Raw genomic sequence first — 17824 nt, 5'->3', positions numbered from 1 at the left:
CCAGACATGTGCCCTGACCAGGAATCGAACCATGACCTCCTGGTTAATAGGTCAATACTCAACCACTGAGCCAGGGTGGCCGGGTGTGTTTATATTTTTTAAGCCAGTTTTTATTAATGCTATCCAGCTGACTTGTGTTGTCTAATGGGGATGGGGGTTCTCCTAAAGAGGGAAAGTGGTTATTCAAATTATTAGAAATGCCATTGTTTTAAGAGTATACCAGTGCAGAATAAAACTTATGGGGAGGTTAAAGTTATCTTTTAGAAAAATCACCTTTTTTAATGGACATAATTATTTTACTTACAAAATAATTTTTGGTGGAATGCAGTTTAATATTTCTCACTCCCTCTCCCTTTCTCTTTGAAATCAATAAAAATATATTTTTAAAAAGTATTTGTTTAGCCCTAACCGGTTTGGCTTAGTGGAGAGAGTGTCAGCCTGTGGACTCAAGGGTCCCAGGTTCAATTCCAGTCAAGGGCATGTACCTTGGTTGCGGGCACATCCCCAGTAGGGGGTGTGCAGGAGGCAGCTGATCGATGCTTCTCTCTCATCGATGTTTCTAACTCTCTATCCCTCTCCCTACCTCTCTGCAAAAAATCAATAAAATATATTTTTTTAAAAAAAGTATTTGTTTAAATGAAGAATATTTCATATGGATGTCTCTGATACCCTTGATCAGACTTTTCTATTACAGATTTTTTCCTTAGAGAGAGAGATCAATGTGAGAGACAAACATCAATCAGTTGCCTTCCAAAAGCACCTCCACCCAGATAGCCTGCAAACTGGGTATGTGCCCTGACCAGGTAATGAACTGGCAATCTTTTTCGGTGGGTGCACAGGACAATGCTCAACCAATTAAGCCACACCAACCAAGGCACTGTTGGGGATTTTTAAAAATTACATTTTAAGAAGTGAAGAGCCCAAACCAGTTTTGCTCAGTGGATAGAGCATCGGCCTGCGGACTGAAGGGTCCAGGTTCGATTCCGGTCAAGGGCATGTACCTTGGTTGCGGGGCACATCCCCAGTGCGGGGTGTGCAGGAGGCAGCTGATCGATGATTCTCTCTCATCGATGTTTCTAACTCTCTATCCCTCTCCCTTCCTCTCTGTAAAAAAAATCAATAAAATACATTAAAAAAAAAAACAAACCACAAACAAACAAGTGAAGGAAGAGAATCTTTCCTCTCCCCCACCCTTTCTCCATTGTATTTCTAAATGGAGCTTCTATTGTAATCTCTGTTTTGGCTGGCTGGTTGCATTTTGAATTCTTTTTACTGCCCTCTGGTGGTAGTTACATACAATTTGTCATTAATTTGATTCTATCTGGACTTTAGATATAAATGCTAAATTGTATAGTTTTAAGATCCTTCTTGATTACAGATGTCTTGAACATTAAGTTTATCATCTTGATATTGTAGAAACTAAATTTTTAAATTTTTATTGGTTTGAGAGAGAAGAGGAAGGAAGAGAGAGAAACATCAATATTTATATTATCTGGGTCCTTCCTATGTAGCCTCTGTAGGTTAAACGATGTGTGCTTTGTTTGGTTTGTTTTGTGTGTTTTTTTAATCCTCACCTGAGGGTATGTTTTACTGATTTTAGAGGAGAAAGGAGAGAGAGAGAGAGAGAGAGAGAGAGAGAGAGAGAGAGAGAGAGAGAGAAACACATTAATGTATGAGAGAAACATCCTTCGATTGCCTCCCGTGGGGGGTCGAACTAGCAACTTTTCAGTGCACAGGATGATGCTCCAACCAACTGAGTTACACCAGCCAGGGCAAAACTTGTCCATTTTGATACAGTAAAACAAGATGAATAAGTCCTGGAGATGTACTGTACACACACTGGAAATTTGCTAAGGAGGTAGTTCTTAAGTCTTCTTACCAATTTTTATTTGTTAAAAAAATCATTCTTATAAAATTGGAAATATAGATCATTAATAGATAAAAGTCATTTAAAGTCCTTATGTAACTTCTTGCGTGGGAAACTTAATGTTTATGTTTTATATAGACTAAAAAAAGTGGCAAGCCTGGGCCATTCTTGCTATCTGGATCCAGAGACAAGACTATTAAGATGTGGGATGTCAGTACTGGCATGTGCCTTATGACCCTTGTAAGTTTGAATAACCTCACTACTTCTTTGTTTTCTTTCCTTTTCTATTTTTAAGTTTTTTGTTGTTTTTTATGGCTCTTTTTATTTTTTTAGTAATTCTTGTTGAAAGTATTACATATGTCCCCTTTTTTCTCCCATTGACACCTAGATTTCAGTATGAGGATATATATATATGATAGTACAGGATTGTGGACATTCCTGTTTGCCTAAGAGATTTCCAAGAGGATCTGTGGACATTAATCCAAGAAGCAGTTTTTGTAATTTGATAAAATAGCTGTGTTAGTTTTAGAGATTCCTTAGGTGCTAACTATACTTTGAAGTTTATGATAAACACATGGAAGTATCATCAAGAATTAATTAGAAATTTAAACTCTCCTCTAGTTGTGTTCTGAGCCAAGTTCAGATATATAATATTGCTGTTAGAAAAGGTGGTCCACATTTAAAATTAAAAGCATGTGCACTCCTCTTCTGTAACAACACAGGTCACTATTAATTCCCCTGGAAGTTTCTGGCTCCTATTTTTCAGTTGAAGGTGGGGGGAGGGGTATATCTTTTCTGCTTTATTTTGGTGCAAGCAATGTAATGTGATTTGACTTTTGTTGAGGCTTCTACCTCTAGTGATTGGTGGCTTTACTATAAGAGAATAAAGTTTTATAAATAAGGGCAAAAGCAGAGTAAACCAAAGCAAAGGACATGTCATCTTGGTTGTCTTTTTTATCTGCACTATCCAATAGTGTAACTGTACTAGCCTCATGCAGCCAATGAGCTAATGAAATGTGGCTAGTGAGACTGAAGGACTGAATTGTTCATTGATTTAATTTTGGTTTATATTTAAATAGCCCCATGTGATATTTTCTTACATTAGTCTGTAGATGAATTTGGTGGTGTTTTTTAAATAAAAATGTTATGCTTGTACATACTGCTTTGTAGCAGACTTTGTTTTTGTTTTGTAGCAAACTTAATTTAGAAGGTATATGACACTTGCTCATGTCATTAGATACACTGTACATTAATTACATGTAGTGTTTTGATGAACATCTTTGTTAACTAAATCTCTGGGCCTGGTTTTAATTATTTCTTAGGCTAAATTGAAAGAAATGGAAATGCTGCAACGGGGATTAGGTGGATGGGTGAATAGATATACGGGTGACTGTATACCCTTCACCTACAGTCACCAGTTTTTAACATTGTTTCTCTGTGTGTGTGTGTTTACCTACATTTTTTGAACAATTTGAGTTACTTGACTTGTAGACATGACAACATGTGTCTCCTAAGAACAAGGGTATTCTACCATTAACCACAATACAATTATCACACTCAAGAAATTTACCATTAATGTACTATATAATTTCTCCAATTATCCCAGTAGTGTTCTTTATAACTTTATTTTGCCACTAGGAGTCAGCCAAGCATCACTCATTGTATTTACTTGTTAGTTTCCAGTTGTTTTTTTAATCTAGAACAGCCGTGGGCAAACTACGGCCCGCAGGCCGGATCCGGCCCATTTGAAATGAATAAAACTAAAAAAAAAAAAGACCGTACCCTTTTATGTAATGATGTTTACTTTGAATTTATATTAGTTCACACAAACACTCCATCCATGCTTTTGTTCCGGCCCTCTGGTCCAGTTTAAGAACCCATTGTGGCCCTCGAGTCAAAAAGTTTGCCCACCCCTGATCTAGAAGAATTCCCTAGACTTTTTTTTTTTTTTTTTCTGTCTGTCTGTTTTTGGCTTTTTTTTTATGTGTGTGTGCGCATGTAGTTTCAGTGGGCTTTGAGTTACGACTTAGTATTTTCATAGATATCACTTAGTATTTTCATAGATGCCATTTAAGTAATTTATCCCTTCACTAAGTCAAATACCTTTTTGTTTTTAAGGTGGGTCATGATAACTGGGTACGTGGAGTTCTGTTCCATTCTGGGGGCAAGTTTATTTTGAGTTGTGCTGATGACAAAACCCTACGTGTATGGGATTATAAGAACAAGCGATGCATGAAGACCCTCAATGCGCATGAACACTTTGTTACCTCCTTGGGTATGTATGAGTTATGAGGTTTTTTTTTTTTTTTTTGTTTTGTTTTAAATATATAACAAGTTTTATGTAATAACCATATGGACTTTTCCAGGTAAGAAATGACCATGGCTTTTAGGGCAGAATAGATTAAAAACTTACTGCACATCTCCCACTGGGGATGTGCCCGCAACCCAAGCACATGCCCTTGACCGGAATCGAACCTGGGACCCTTCAGTCCGCAGGCCGACGCTCTATCCACTGAGCCAAACCGGTTTCGGCGAGTTATGAGGTTTTTTGAGCAGATAGATTTTGGAGTGCCAGGTGTAACAAGTTTTATGTAATAACCATATGGACTTTTCCAGGTAAGAAATGACCATGGCTTTTAGGGCAGAATAGATTAAAAACTTAGTGAATCCCTATCATTTGTTTTAAATTCTCCTTTCCTTAATTCTCTCTCACCATTGTCAACCTTATAATACAAAAATTACTTTCTCCATTGCACAATTTTGGTTCTGGAAACTAGAATTGTGAAGAGGATGCTTACTGATGACTCTAATAAGTAATTTTTCTCTCCTACTAGTTTTAAATTTCTCAAAGGAAATATTACTCAGCCCTTTTCTTCTGGCAGTTATAAGCTATCATGTACTAGAAACTCAGGGAATGCTATTTAAGTTTAATAAGCATCTTTTAAAATATCTATATATATAAAAGCCTAATATGCAAAGTGTCTCCTCGGGAGTTCTACCAACTGGGAGTTCGATCGCTTGCTGTGACGTACACTGACGGCTGGCACAGGGGAAGGGAGGCCCCAGCTGCCAGCCACTAGGGACCCTACCCATGTACGAATTTCGTGCACTGGGCCTCTAGTGTGTGTGTGTGTGTGTGTGTGTGTGTGTGTGTGTGTGTGTGTGTATTTTACTGATTTCAGAGAGGTAGGGAGAGGGAGATAGAGATGGAAACATCAGTGATGAAAATCATTAATTGGCTGCCTTCTGCAAGCCCCCCACTGGGGATCAAGCCTGCAACCCAGGCATGTGCCCTAACCAGGAATCTCCAACTGTGACCTCCTGTTTCATAGGTCGACGCTCAACCACTGAGCCACGCTGGCTGGGCTAATAAGCATGTTTACTATCATCTGGACCTGAATCTAGAAGTGAAGAAAGTGAATACAGTAAAATATAATACATTAGGGTATGATGGATCTAATGGTGAAGGCAAAGCCTCAGCAGAATAGGGCTAATCCACGTCACAAGATGGTTACAAGGATTTAACATGAATTGAATATAAACCATTAGTATTTAGCTTGGAACATAGTATATGTTCAGTAAATGGATACATAAGGTTATCCTTGTAGATTTGAGTGTTTATTCAGCTTCATTTGGGATGGTGGTAGTGGAGGTAGGTTTGGGTATTTTTTTTGAGTTGGTAATAACAGGTTTTAATTAGTAAGTCTTAGTTTCCCTAATCTAGTTGATACCTTCCAAGGGTGGATGTGTGGGTGTGTATAGAAAAAAGTAGGGTATTCCTGGCCCTTGGACTTGCGTGTGTTGTGGCTTATTAAAAATTTTATCTGTTGCCGGAACCGGTTTGGCTCAGTGGATAGAGCGTCGGCCTGCGGACTGAAAGGTCCCAGGTTCGATTCCGGTCAAGGGCATGTACCTGGGTTGCGGACACATCCCCAGTAGGGGATGTGCAGGAGGCAGCTGATCAATGTTTCTCTCTCATCGATGTTTCTAACTCTCTATCTCTCTCCCTTCCTCTCTGTGAAAAATCAATAAAATATATTTTTAAAAAAAAATTTATCTGTCTCAACCTGATTTTACAAAAGCCTTTTCTTTTTCTTTCAGATTTCCATAAGACGGCACCATATGTGGTTACTGGCAGTGTAGATCAAACAGTAAAGGTGTGGGAGTGCCGTTGATTGAGTCTCTTTTGGCCCCTCCTCCTGATTTTCCTCTGGATGCACTCTGATGATACCATGGTTACCCTATTGAGCTCTGTTTAAATAAATATTGTCCTTTCATGTAAATTATTCTGGATGTAGATTGAGCTTATTAAATGTTACACACAAAGTATTCATGCATGGTGAATCCAAATTGTATACTGTAAATTTACATACGTTGTCTAGAAGTACCATAGGGTTTAAAAACCTGGGCTGGCATTGGTCACACCAGGCCTAAGAAGGCAGAAATTGAATAATTGAACTAGGGCACTAAGCTGAATAAATTGACAGTGTCATTTTATGTTGGATTATTAATTCCTGTTTTTCTTTCTGCTATCTGTTGGTGCCTGACTTAATGGCCTCATTTGGGGGAAAGCGGTGGTTATTAGGGTTTTTTTCTGAAATGTGTATTTATGTAACATCACTTAAGTGTGCTTAATAAATCTTTAAGGATGTTAGATAATAAGGCTACAATTCAAAATCTTCTGAACCATCTATGTAATTATTGAGGATTACACATGGAATTTTTGTCATGACACATTTGCCAAATCAATAGGATACATTTGTTTTGGCAGCCTATCAAGCAAAGGCTAGTGGTATATTTATGTAAGAAAATGAGTGTAAATCTCAAATAAGAAAAATTTCAGCAGCTAATAGCAAATCATTTATTTCATTTGGGTCTTAATGCTTTGTATGCAGATTAAAAAATACTGTAATACTGTAAGCTTCTATTCTCCACATTAAACACACTTCTAGTTGTATTCTCCATACTACTAGACTGTGTAGTGATGTGACTTCCAAGTAGAATTTAATCTTCCCATTGAGTGTGTCATGATACAAATCACTATTCATTTTTGATGTTTTTTAGAGATGTGCAATGTGCATTACATAATGACAGAAAGATTGAAAAGCTTATGTATGCTCATTTTAAGGGAGAGGGAGAAATATAGCAGTTTTGTTTTTCAACAGGAATCTGACCAATTTGAACTGTGTTTAACTTGCAAGTTAAAAATGACAGGGTTTAATGGAGCGTGCATAAAATGTACTGTGTTTTCACCTTTTGTTTATATATAAATGTTTATTAGTATATGGACCTATCTATTAAGTGGATAAGTCTGTATATGTATATCACACACATACAACCTCCATGTCCTTGGGCCCTGGGTTTTTGAAGAAGTGCTAAAATACACAAATAGAATAAATCTTGCTGTGGAATACCGTGCTTTAGAATAAACCCTTTTTTATCTTAACGCTTCTGAAAACTAGGTCTGAGTCTATGGGAATTTTTCCCACTCACAGGAAAATCGCTTCTGCCTAGCCAGTGTGGCTCAGTGGTTGGGCCTCAACCTATGAACCAGGGGGTCCACCCAGGTTTGATTCCAGGTCAGGGCACATGCCCTGGTTGCGGGCTCGATCCCCTGTGTGGGGCATGCAGGAGGCAGCCAATCAATGATTCCCTCTCATCATTGATGTTTCTCTCTCCCTCTTCCTTTCTCTCTGAAATCAATAAAAATATATATTTTTTAAAAATAATTTCCATTATCTGCCTCTACCCCCAATTTGGCAGTTCAGCATTTTACATTTCCCTGATACATTGTGTATTGTGATCCAAAGTTACTACAAGTAAATTTAAGAGAATTTTTGTCTATGACTTTGGAAACAATATTCCATTACAAATTATTAAAAAATTTTATTGCTTAGCTAACCAGGTTTTTTTTTAATGGTTATTTGAAAAGTTAATGAAATAACAAAACAGTTTAACAAAGAAATTTATTCTGAATTACATTTTATTCATTTGTTTAATGTGGTTTTTAAAACGTTCCTTTTAGTATTTAACGGAAATTTGGTTTCTGGAAAAGACAAAGGGTTAGAATTAATGTCCTGTAGATACACAGAGAATAGATTGTATATTTACTAAAAGTTTTATGTCTAGCTTGTGTATTTTTGTTTGTTTGCTTATTTGTTTTTAATTCCTGAAAGACCTCTCTGGAAGGAAAAGTGTTTTTGAGAACTAATGGCTATTTTTGAGGACAAAAATTACAACTTAAGTTAATTTCTTAAACTCAGTAGAGTAACTTTCAGGACAATACTGCCTCACAACCCTGCTCACACTGAGAAGTCTTTTTTTGTTTGTTTTCTCCTTAGCTGTTCTGACTGGATTTTTCTACAAAAGCTATGGAAAATATCTTTGTTCTTGTTTGCTGCTATTTCCTGTCCTGTTTTAAGAAATATACCTAGAAATGGTGCATCTTAACATTTGTTTGTACATGTATAAATGTCTTGTATTTTAATTCATTTTTAGCATGTAGCAACACAAATTGTTTAAGGGTAAGCCACAACATCTAGAAATCAGTCATAGATACAAACAATAAAGGAAAAAATGGTACCGATTTAGGAGGAAACAAAGCTGCTGTCCACTGGGTTTTTTCTCCCGCAGCATACAGTGACTCTTGTTGACAAAGAAGGAGAGACATTGTTACTCTATAGACAAAGTTATCCTTCCTTGGGAGATTGCCACAGCCTGCTGCTTAGTTGAATTACCAGACATCCTCCATTTAAGAAGCAGCGAACATTGAATCTCAGGGATGGTCCTCAACTGGATCCAAATGTAAGGAGCCCTGTTTGAATAATGAGGGGGTGGGGGAGAGTGATCCATCCAGAATCCGATTTTCAGAGGTTTCCTGTACTGTTGTTTGAAACTGCCCTGTTGATGCCCTTTCTTCCTGTTTTCTCTGTCTGCTGTCTAACCCTGTGCCTTGCCTGGGATACGTACAATGATGAGGTTACTGGTTTGGATTGTAAGTAGAGGAATTTATTAATTGGTTTAGAGGTTCACTGCTGCTTTGTCACTTTCTCAATCAAATTGGCCATTTATTTATGAAATAAAAAGCTGGTAGAATCGCATCCTCAGATGATTATTGACTTGTGTCTGTGTGAAAAGACATTCCAGTGCCACCCTAATATAACGTGCCCAAGAAGTCCTCGCTGCACTCTTGGAAGTGCAAGCCACGGAAACTGGTTTAGACATCACTTGGAGAATAGTTGCTTTTTGACATGGCATCTTGCACTTTAGGAGACTAAGACCGTCCAGTTTCGTCCATGTGTGGTGTGACCAATGGTGTGCCCAGAGCACTGCTCTAAAATCACTAGTGTTAGCAAGTCGTCCGGGCCATGGGGCGCTCACTGTAGTCTTTGGAAGCTTTGGCTCTAGATCACCAAGCCCTGTCTCCTTACTGTCAGTGCCCTGCTCTCCTGTTTGCCTCTTTCTGTTTCTGTGTGAACTTCCAGGTAATAATCACTCATTAAATAGTTTTTTGTAAATTTATTTAAAGGAAAACTATTTAAAAGTAAAGGATATTTTGTTTGTTGACAGTGGTGGCTTGATAATCCTTAAGCAACTGACGTTAAAAGTGTTGGATTGAAGGACAAGGCACTTAAAATGGTTCCTCTTTCTGTCCAGCTGTATATAAATCCAGTGTGTTAATCGAGATGATGCAAAGAAGACTCTCCTGGTAGAGAAGCAACATGTACAAAATTGGTGGAAAGGGCTTTTTTGTTTTTGTTTTTTTCCAGTGGGGTGGGGGGAGGGCAAGCTGGATTTACAAGTCACAACTGGACTGAACTGGCCTTTTTATCTTTCCACTATTATCATGTAAGTAGCTGCTTTCTTGTCCTGCCTATCCTTCCGTCATCCCTAAAGCTCACTCTGAAGATGACAAAAATAAACACAAAATCTTCGGGTTAGAAGTTGATTCTGACTGACACTGACACGAAGGCAAGCATTGATTTCATGAACGTTGCAGAGGTGGTGTTTGAAGAAAACAGTTCCCCAGATTGTAAGAGTTAACTGAAGATGTTGACACAATTTTAAAAAATCAGTAAAGGAATGTATATAATATTGCTCTTGTGTTTTACAGTAAGATTTGTTGCTCTCAGACTGTGTAAAACAAAAATTTATTCATGTTTTCTGCATATTAAAAAATCTTATTGTACCAATTGGTAAACTATTAAATGCCTATAAACCTAGATGTGATTTTTTTTGTTTCCTTGTGCACAGCTTTAAAACTTTGAGTCCTCATAGGAGGTGGGACTGTGTTAAGCCCAGTCATAGAGGAAGACAGATGGGTGGCAGGGCCTTGATGGAAGGCCTTTTGTCCTTTAGTAGTGTCAGCACTGCCTTTGCTGTCTGCTTCGTCCTCACTATTTGGAGCATCAGCTGTAGGGGCTCTTGTGGAATCTGCCAGCTGCAGACTGTTTCCAAGGACCCTCTCCTCCTCTCTGAGCAGGCGCCCTTCCCTCCAGCAGCCTTTTCTCACAGTGTCTCTACAGCTGAGGCCAGAAAGCTGAAGCCAAGAATGACCTATTATAGCCCCTCGTAAAAAGACTTGGCCTTCTTATGGTGATCAAGGCCCAGAGAGTTTTGTTTTACGTTTTGAATGATGTGTGCCAAAAGAGTGCTCACCCTTGCCCCAGGAAACCCCACAGCTTTCTCTGTGCTTTAAAGTGCTTTGTGTTTTATTTTTAAAATGATTTTAGACATTGATTTTTTTGTTCTACATTATGCATTTTTTGCTTGATTTTTCTATTGAATTTATAGGGGTGACACTGGTTAACAAAATTATATAGGTTTCAGGTGCACAATTCTACGATACATCATCTGTACACTGTACTGTGTGTTTGCCACTCCAAGTCAGTGGTTGATTTTTGTATGTTCCCTGACCAGGGATCAAACTGCGACCTTGGTGTATTGGGATGATGCTCTAACCAAATAACATGTTGGACATCCTGCCTTTCATCCCCAGTCTACTGCTCAGTTAGCGCCCAGTGTCTTTAGGACACACGAGAAGTCTACAGGCATTTTTATGGATAAAGGACTTGCTGAATGCTGTGGTGGCTCTTACAGCCCAGTTGTTTCCTTGCCTCCTACCGGCAGTAGCCTCTTCCCCCCAAATGGGAAGCTGGGCCGAGAGCACCAGAGTAATTTGAGGTTACAGTTCCCTGCAGTTTCCTTGCAGGGCTTCTCTTTCCCTAGGCTAAGATCCAGACGATGAGCCTGACCACTTTCCCTAGGGGTGTTCTAGCATTAGGGAATTTAGCTGTTCAAAACCTGTTGAGTGACTCACTGACATGTCACACACACATCAAGCTTGGCTTCTGAGATTCAAGGTTATGTCTGTCCCTGATGAAGGATGAGGGATAGGAAAGGGGAAAACTTGGTGGAGAAATGGTGTTGATCCATGTACTTAAACCAGGTGATGGCTGCTGTCCTTGTTTAGTCTTTGGTGAAACGACTTTCATACAGACACAATTCTCAACTGCTGGCATGTAAGAATTCTCTAGCAAGTGATTCTCCAATGTTCCCAGGTTAGCATCAGCATCACCTGGGAACTTGTTAGAAACGCCAAGTTCTTTGGCCCCATCTCATAACTACTGTACCCAGAACAGGATGGGACGAAGCAAATATATCTTCACTAACCATCCAGGCAGCTCTGCTGCAGGCGTAAGTCCGAGAACCACTGCTCTAAATGACTCAGCTAACTTCTCGTTGAAGGAGAGATTTGGACAAGTCACTAGTCCCTGGGCCCCACAGCTGGGGTTGGAACTCAGTTCTCTTTCAACATCACTTTGACATATGGAGTTTGTTCCTTTGTAAATACTGAGTATGGTCATCATTCCCACTTGGTCACCAGCCCTCTTTTTATTTTTATTTTTTTTAAATATATTTTTACTAGAGGCCCAGCGTGCGAAATCGCGTGGCCCCACTCACCCGCGTGCCTTGCCACACTTGCAGTACCGCCCACCCATGCACACCTCCCCGTGCCCGCTTCACCCCGCCCCGCCCGCCTGCCAACCGCCAGCCTTGCTGTAATTGGACCCTTGCTGTGGGCCACGGGGGAGTGACCGAGAGGTGCTCCATGAACTTACTGGTGACTGGTCATTTGGTCCTTCCAGCATTACGGCGTTCCGGCCACTGGCCTTTTATAATATAGATTGATTTGAGAGGAAGAGGGAGGTAGAAGTATCAATGATGAGAATCATTGATCGGCTGCCTCCTGCACACCCCACACTGGGGATCGAGTCCACAACTCAGACATGTGCCCTGACGGAATCAAACCATGACCTCCTGGTTCATAGGTCAACACTCAACAACTGAGCCACACTGGCCGGGGCCAGCCCTCTAAGGGAATTACCTGCCATTTGAATGCCTGTTAGGTGCCAACACTTACCTTATTCTCAATATACACCTTTATTCTCACATTACTTCCCGGTGGTAGATATTAGCACACTTTTAGGAACTAGAAAACGGGCTCAGTTGTTAAGTCATATGCCAAGGGTATTAAGCTAATTAAAGGGTGAGTTAGGATGAACCCAAATACACTTGCTCTTTCTCTTATCTGGTTCTGCTTGTATAAAACATCTTATTCACTATTTTAAATGTAAGAAGGACCTTCTGACATCTTTTAAGCAATTTTTAAACTTAGTGATGCAAGAAAGGCCCTCATCCCACCCCTGAGCACCTTGCTCACATTACAACCCCCTGCTAACTCCACTGTGGGATGGCCATTAAGAACGAGATGGAGCCCGCCCGGCCTGACTCAATTGTTGAGCATCTACCAATGAACCAGGAGGTCACGGTTGGATTCCCAGTCGGGGCACATGCCTGGGTTGCTGGCTCAATCCCCAGTGTGAGAGGAGTGCAGGAGGCAGCTGATCAATGATTCTCTCATCAATGTTTCTATCAATCCCTCTCCCTCTATAAAAATCAATAACATTTTTTAAAAATGAGGTGGAGGCTGGGAATGCTTAAGCAAGAATCAGGTTGCCCACACTTGCAATTAGGAAGACTCATCCACCATTTTACATGAAATGACTTTGTTCTCAGGATAACTGTATTGGTCTGCATCTTTTTTTAAAAAATTCTTTATTGTTTAAAGTATTACATGATTCCTTTTCCCCCCATTGACCTCTCTCCTCATTCCCACCCCCCTCCTCTGTTTTAAAAAATATGTTTTTATTGATTTCAGAGAGGGAGAGATAGAAACATCAATAAGAATCATTGATTGGCTGCCTCCTGTACACCTCACACTGGGGATCAGGCCAACCCAGGTATGTACCCTGACCAGGAATCAAACCGTGGCTTCTGGTTCATAGGTCAATGCTCAACCACTGAGCCACGCCAGCCGGGCTCTTTTTCTTCTTTAAATATATTTTATTGATTTTTTACAGAGAGGAAGGGAGAGGGAGAGTTAGAAACATCGATGAGAGAAACATCGATCTGCTGCCTCCTGCACACCTACTGGGGATGTGCCCACAACCAAGGTACATGAGGTACATGCCCTTGACCGGAATCGAACCTGGGATTTTTTCTTTTTTTTAATCAACAGGTTTGCTTAATAGGGGTATTTCACTTTCCATTGAAGAGGGTCATCTGCCCTCTCTAGGTGTCCTGATTATGCATGCTTTATTTGATCTGCTAATTTAGACTCTGTTAGGGATGAGGAAATACATCCAGATACCTTATTCTCAGATATTTAAGAATTCCTCAATAAAGTTTGTTTTCTCAGTATTCATATTTAACAATGACAGGTAGAGGGTAGGAGTGCAGACAGATGATACCTTAAAAGTTTAATTTGGTTATAAGCCTTTAAAAAATATTTTTAAATTATAAAAGTAGTATGTGTTAAAAGAAATCAAAAACAGAAGAAAAGCCCTAGCTGGTTTGATTCAGTGGCTACAGCGTAGGCCTGTGGACTGAAGGGTCCCGGGTTCAATTCGGTCAAGGTCCTGTACCTTGGTTGCAGGTTCCCCGGCCCTGGTCAGGGTGCGTGCAGGAGGCAACCAATCAATGTCTCTCTCACATCACTGTTTGTCTCTCCCTCTCCCTTCCATTCTCTAAAAATTAATGAAAAATATCCTCAGTGAGGATTAACAACAAAAAAACAGAAGAAAAGTTAGAGTGGAAAGTGAAAGACCAGCGTAGGGGACAGAACACATGGTGGGTATGGCTCACCATTTAGTGAGACTTCATTTCAATCTTGAACAGCTGCCCATCCACACAGACCACGATCTAAAAGGTGCCAGTTCTCTCACTAACCCTTCCTGTGGATACCACCACTCACTCTTTTTTAAAAAACTGAAGTCTGTTGACTAGGGGAAGGAGAAAGGGTTAATTTCACACCTAGAGCCTCTTGTTACCTTGAGAAAACAACAGCTCCTTGTCATTTAGTTTGTTAAAAGGTATCTGACACCACTAATATGCTTAAGGAATCAACCATGAAAAATGGGCCTCCTCAGGTGACTAACAGGTACAGTAGGAATTAAGCCTGATCCATTCTCAGCTTCACAAGATGAGGCCGCATTTCTGGAAGTGCTGTGAAGCAGGTGACCAGATGAAGGTCCCAGGAAGGCATGAGACTGTAAAGGGGGCAGGGGCCATGGGGAGGGGTGTCGGCAGCATATGTCAAGGTACCCAGGGCAATCTTTCACTTGAAAGAAAAACCTCAAGGCAGGGATGTCCTTTTTCCAGTTGGCTTAGGAAAACTAAGACATTAGGGTTGCAATTTTTTTCTTTTTAGAATGTCAAAGACACAATGAACGCTCCATGTATTTAAAAAGGCACTCAAGCCCTAGCTGGTTTGTTCGGTGGATAGCGCGTCAGCCTGCAGACTGAAGGGTCTCAGGTTTGATTCCGATCAAGGGCACATGCCCACTGGCTTGATTCCCCAGTAGGATGTGCAGGAGGCAGCCAATCAATGATTCTCTCCCATCACTGATGTTTCTATCTCTCCTCCCTTCCTCTCTGAAATCAATAATAATAAAAAAAAGGCATTTAAGAGTGCAGGAGTCCAAGGGCTTGCCTGCTCCAGAAAGGGATGGCCAAACAGCAGCCACTACCCGTAATGAGACTTCCCCTCCTCTCAGACAGGTCCTCTACCCCCAACACAACTTCCACTTCAAGCCCTGCCCCTCAAGCAGCCAGGGTGGATTCTCCTTCCGGCACCTCACTAAACCCCGCCTTAGCATGGCACTATAGCCAGCCGAGTGCTCCTAGCTTTCCTGGCCTGGGGATGCTACCCAACCCTCCCTACTCAAAGGGACAAGGACAGGTGCCTGGAGTTCGGTGCTCAGTGACCTATCAGGCCAGCCCAGGGCCTGGGCCACCTTAAGCACCCTTCAGTCCAACTGGCCTTCACTCCAGCCTGTGTCACATGAAACTCCATGGAGGAGCGCTTCCCAGCCTTTCGTCTTACCATGGCAGCCAGGTGAAAACCCTAGCCAGGTGCCTGTGATCCACCCCCTTCCCTCCCACTTAAATGACATTATGATAACTTTGAATTTGACCTAATTTTTACACATTCAAGTGCTTTAAATTCTTTTACTAATAACATTCCTGACAACAACCCTCACAATCAAGTAAGACTGGAACAGAACACACCGGAGGGGCTGGGGCAGTAGGTTTCAAAAACTCACTTTATTCCAATGTGAAATGAAGACGTGATGGTTTAAAAACAAGAAAAAGTTCTTGATCAGCTGTGGGGATGCTTCGATTACTAGCTCACGCCCACTCCCTTTGAAACAAGGTGTTTGGACAGACCATACCCATAAGCAGCTCCCCCAGGCAGAGGTCCCACCCCTGGAACGGCTCCCCCAAGCTCACAAGGGTGGCGACCTCCCCCAGTCAGGGCTCCAACAGCAGGCACAGAAGCAGCACAGGCAGGCGGGAGAGGGAGCAGCCGGGCCTGTGGGGCCACCACCTTTAGTGCCTCCCCATCTTCCACACCCAGAGGTACTCTCTGTTGAAGGTGCTTGCGTGGCCAGGACCAGGGAGGGAGCTGGGCTCCACAAACAAATGACAATCACTCCTGTACCTGGTAACTTACCCCAGAATCCATGATTCAGCCCCGGTTCCCCTCGGCCCGTTCCCTACCCACTCCCACTGTGCGTTAGGCAGCTCAGGTTAAAGTGGTGAGAAGTATACATTCAGACTGCAGCCCCCCAGGGATCCCCAGCTGAGGAGTAGGGAGGCAGACCAGTGGGCCTGGGCACAGGGGTATCTGGGAACCCCACTGTCCCCCCCATGCCTTCCCCAAGCACAGCCAGGCCAGGCCCAACCATGACTAGTAAAGCCACTGCAGCTCTCACCTTGCCACAGAGCTAAAGTGCACCCCAGCTCTCCAGCCCTGCCACAGAGCTGACTCCCCATCCCAGTACACAGGAAAGCACCCCTCTTTCGGCTTCAAACCTGGACTTTTAGCCAGGTTGGGCCCAGGGGTAGTGGCAGCAGAAGCAGCAGCCATAATGTCAAACATACAAATGACCTGAGAAATCGCATCTGCACGTCACCCACTCCGAACCGACTCGGGCTATGTACAAGTTAGGAAGGACGGATCAAGACGCTCGCTCACGGGCATGGACACACTCGCACACACCTGCTCGAGGATGGGGCGCCTGAGGGGCACCTGTCTCCCAGCTGGGAACCGATGCCCACACACTCCACGCATGTGTCTTCAATTAGGCCTCTCATCAGCATTTTCATTGAACCAGTGCAAAAACATCTCTCGGGGGGGCAGACAGGCCAGGCCAGGGTCCCAGGAGGATGCTGGGGGGAGGGTTGGGGTTGGAAATGTGGAAGAATAGGGACTCGCTTCCTCTCCGGATCTGCAGGGCGTGCCCCCTCCTCCTGGAGTCTGGATCACTGGGTAATGGGGCAGCTGACTGTCCATCTGTCTCTCCCTTTCTACCCCTGTAAGCTGGGGGAAGGAGGGTCCTTGGCGGCCTGGGGCTGCGAGGCCGCATCCTCGGGGGCCCCTGCGGGCTCAGGCTCGGTGGCCATGGGCTCTTCGGCCTTGTCCCTGTTTCTGCTGGCTTCCTGGAGCTGGTGCCGCCGCGCCACCTCAGCTTTCAGGTTCTCCAGGTCTTTTTGGCTGAGTAGAAGGATAGGGGTGAGGGTGGGGGTCAGAGCGGGCCCAGGCCCCCCACCACCTCACTGGCTCTGCTGAAACTTAAACCTGGGACAAAATCAGACTCTGAGCTTTGTTCGGAGACAGACAGGCGTGAAACAAGTGCCTCCCTTCCCTCCCCGGAGCAGAAAGGCCCCGAAGTGCTGAAAAGCGAGGAACTCCATGCACCTGTCAGAGCCCTCAGTTAAGGCCTGGCTCCCACTCTCCTTTACACCCAGTTCAAACCTGCTGCAGCTGTGGCGGCTGCCACAGGAGATCACCCCCAGAAAACGAGTGGGGAGGGTGTGCCACACACAGAAGGTCCACTACTAGCTCCCTAACCACCGACTGACCAACCCCACGTCCCCCGTGGGAGGGAGACAGCAGCGAGGGGCCGGCCATGAGGCGCAGACCTACACTGGGATCGCAGGAAGCCAGAGAAAGAACGAAGCCACTCTTGACCGACTTGGAAAGGGCGCCAAGATACATTAAGTGCAGAAAACACACCTATGTGCATGGTTTGCTACTCTAGTTTTGTGTAAAAAAAGAGGGGGGGAAGATGACAGCTGTTTGTTTGCTCAATTAGGTGGCGTATTTCCAGAAGGATTCACAAGGAACTTCTCAGCCCTGGCTGTATTTCCCAATGTTGAGCCACGTCAGTGTATTATGTTTTAAAAGACAAGACACTAAAGGCCAATTCCCCAAGGGGCGTGGGGACAGGAGGAGGGGCCTCACCTGAGTGGAATGAAGAGGATGCCGTTGATAACATTGAGCTGTTCCAAGACACTGGCCATGCTGGGGGCTGTGAACTGAGGGTGCCA

General features: G+C 42.7%; 2 protein-coding genes across 11 annotated transcripts in view; one reads left to right on the top strand and one right to left on the bottom strand.

Annotated features, from left to right (window-relative positions):
- The window catches only part of PAFAH1B1 (platelet activating factor acetylhydrolase 1b regulatory subunit 1), a 67654-nt gene extending 61276 nt beyond the window's left edge, over positions 1-6378 (top strand). The window contains exons 9-11 of the mRNA XM_006099163.3: positions 2006-2107; positions 3986-4142; positions 5969-6378. Coding sequence (XP_006099225.1) covers positions 2006-2107; positions 3986-4142; positions 5969-6042 — 333 coding nt within the window. The 3' untranslated portion in view covers positions 6043-6378. The remainder of the gene's footprint in view (positions 1-2005; positions 2108-3985; positions 4143-5968) is intronic.
- A 1441-nt stretch (positions 6379-7819) lies between these two features.
- The window catches only part of CLUH (clustered mitochondria homolog), a 28691-nt gene continuing 18686 nt past the window's right edge, over positions 7820-17824 (bottom strand). For 3 of the 10 annotated variants that reach the window (XM_006099162.3, XM_023762848.1, XM_023762849.1), the window contains 2 exons: positions 17739-17812; positions 15517-16988 (listed from right to left, as the gene is read on the bottom strand). In XM_006099162.3, the coding sequence (XP_006099224.1) occupies positions 16802-16988; positions 17739-17812 (261 nt within the window). In that variant the 3' untranslated portion in view covers positions 15517-16801. Of the gene's footprint in view, positions 8682-15516; positions 16989-17738; positions 17813-17824 lie in introns of those variants that run through there. The other 7 variants (XR_002831752.1, XR_002831754.1, XR_002831753.1 and 4 more) reach the window with 7 other exon arrangements.

Source organism: Myotis lucifugus, unplaced genomic scaffold (genome assembly GCF_000147115.1).
Source record: "Myotis lucifugus unplaced genomic scaffold, Myoluc2.0 scaffold_262, whole genome shotgun sequence".
NCBI lineage: Eukaryota > Metazoa > Chordata > Mammalia > Chiroptera > Vespertilionidae > Myotis > Myotis lucifugus.
Note: the sequence above shows the minus strand (reverse complement) of the source record. Positions and strands in the feature narration are given on the sequence as shown.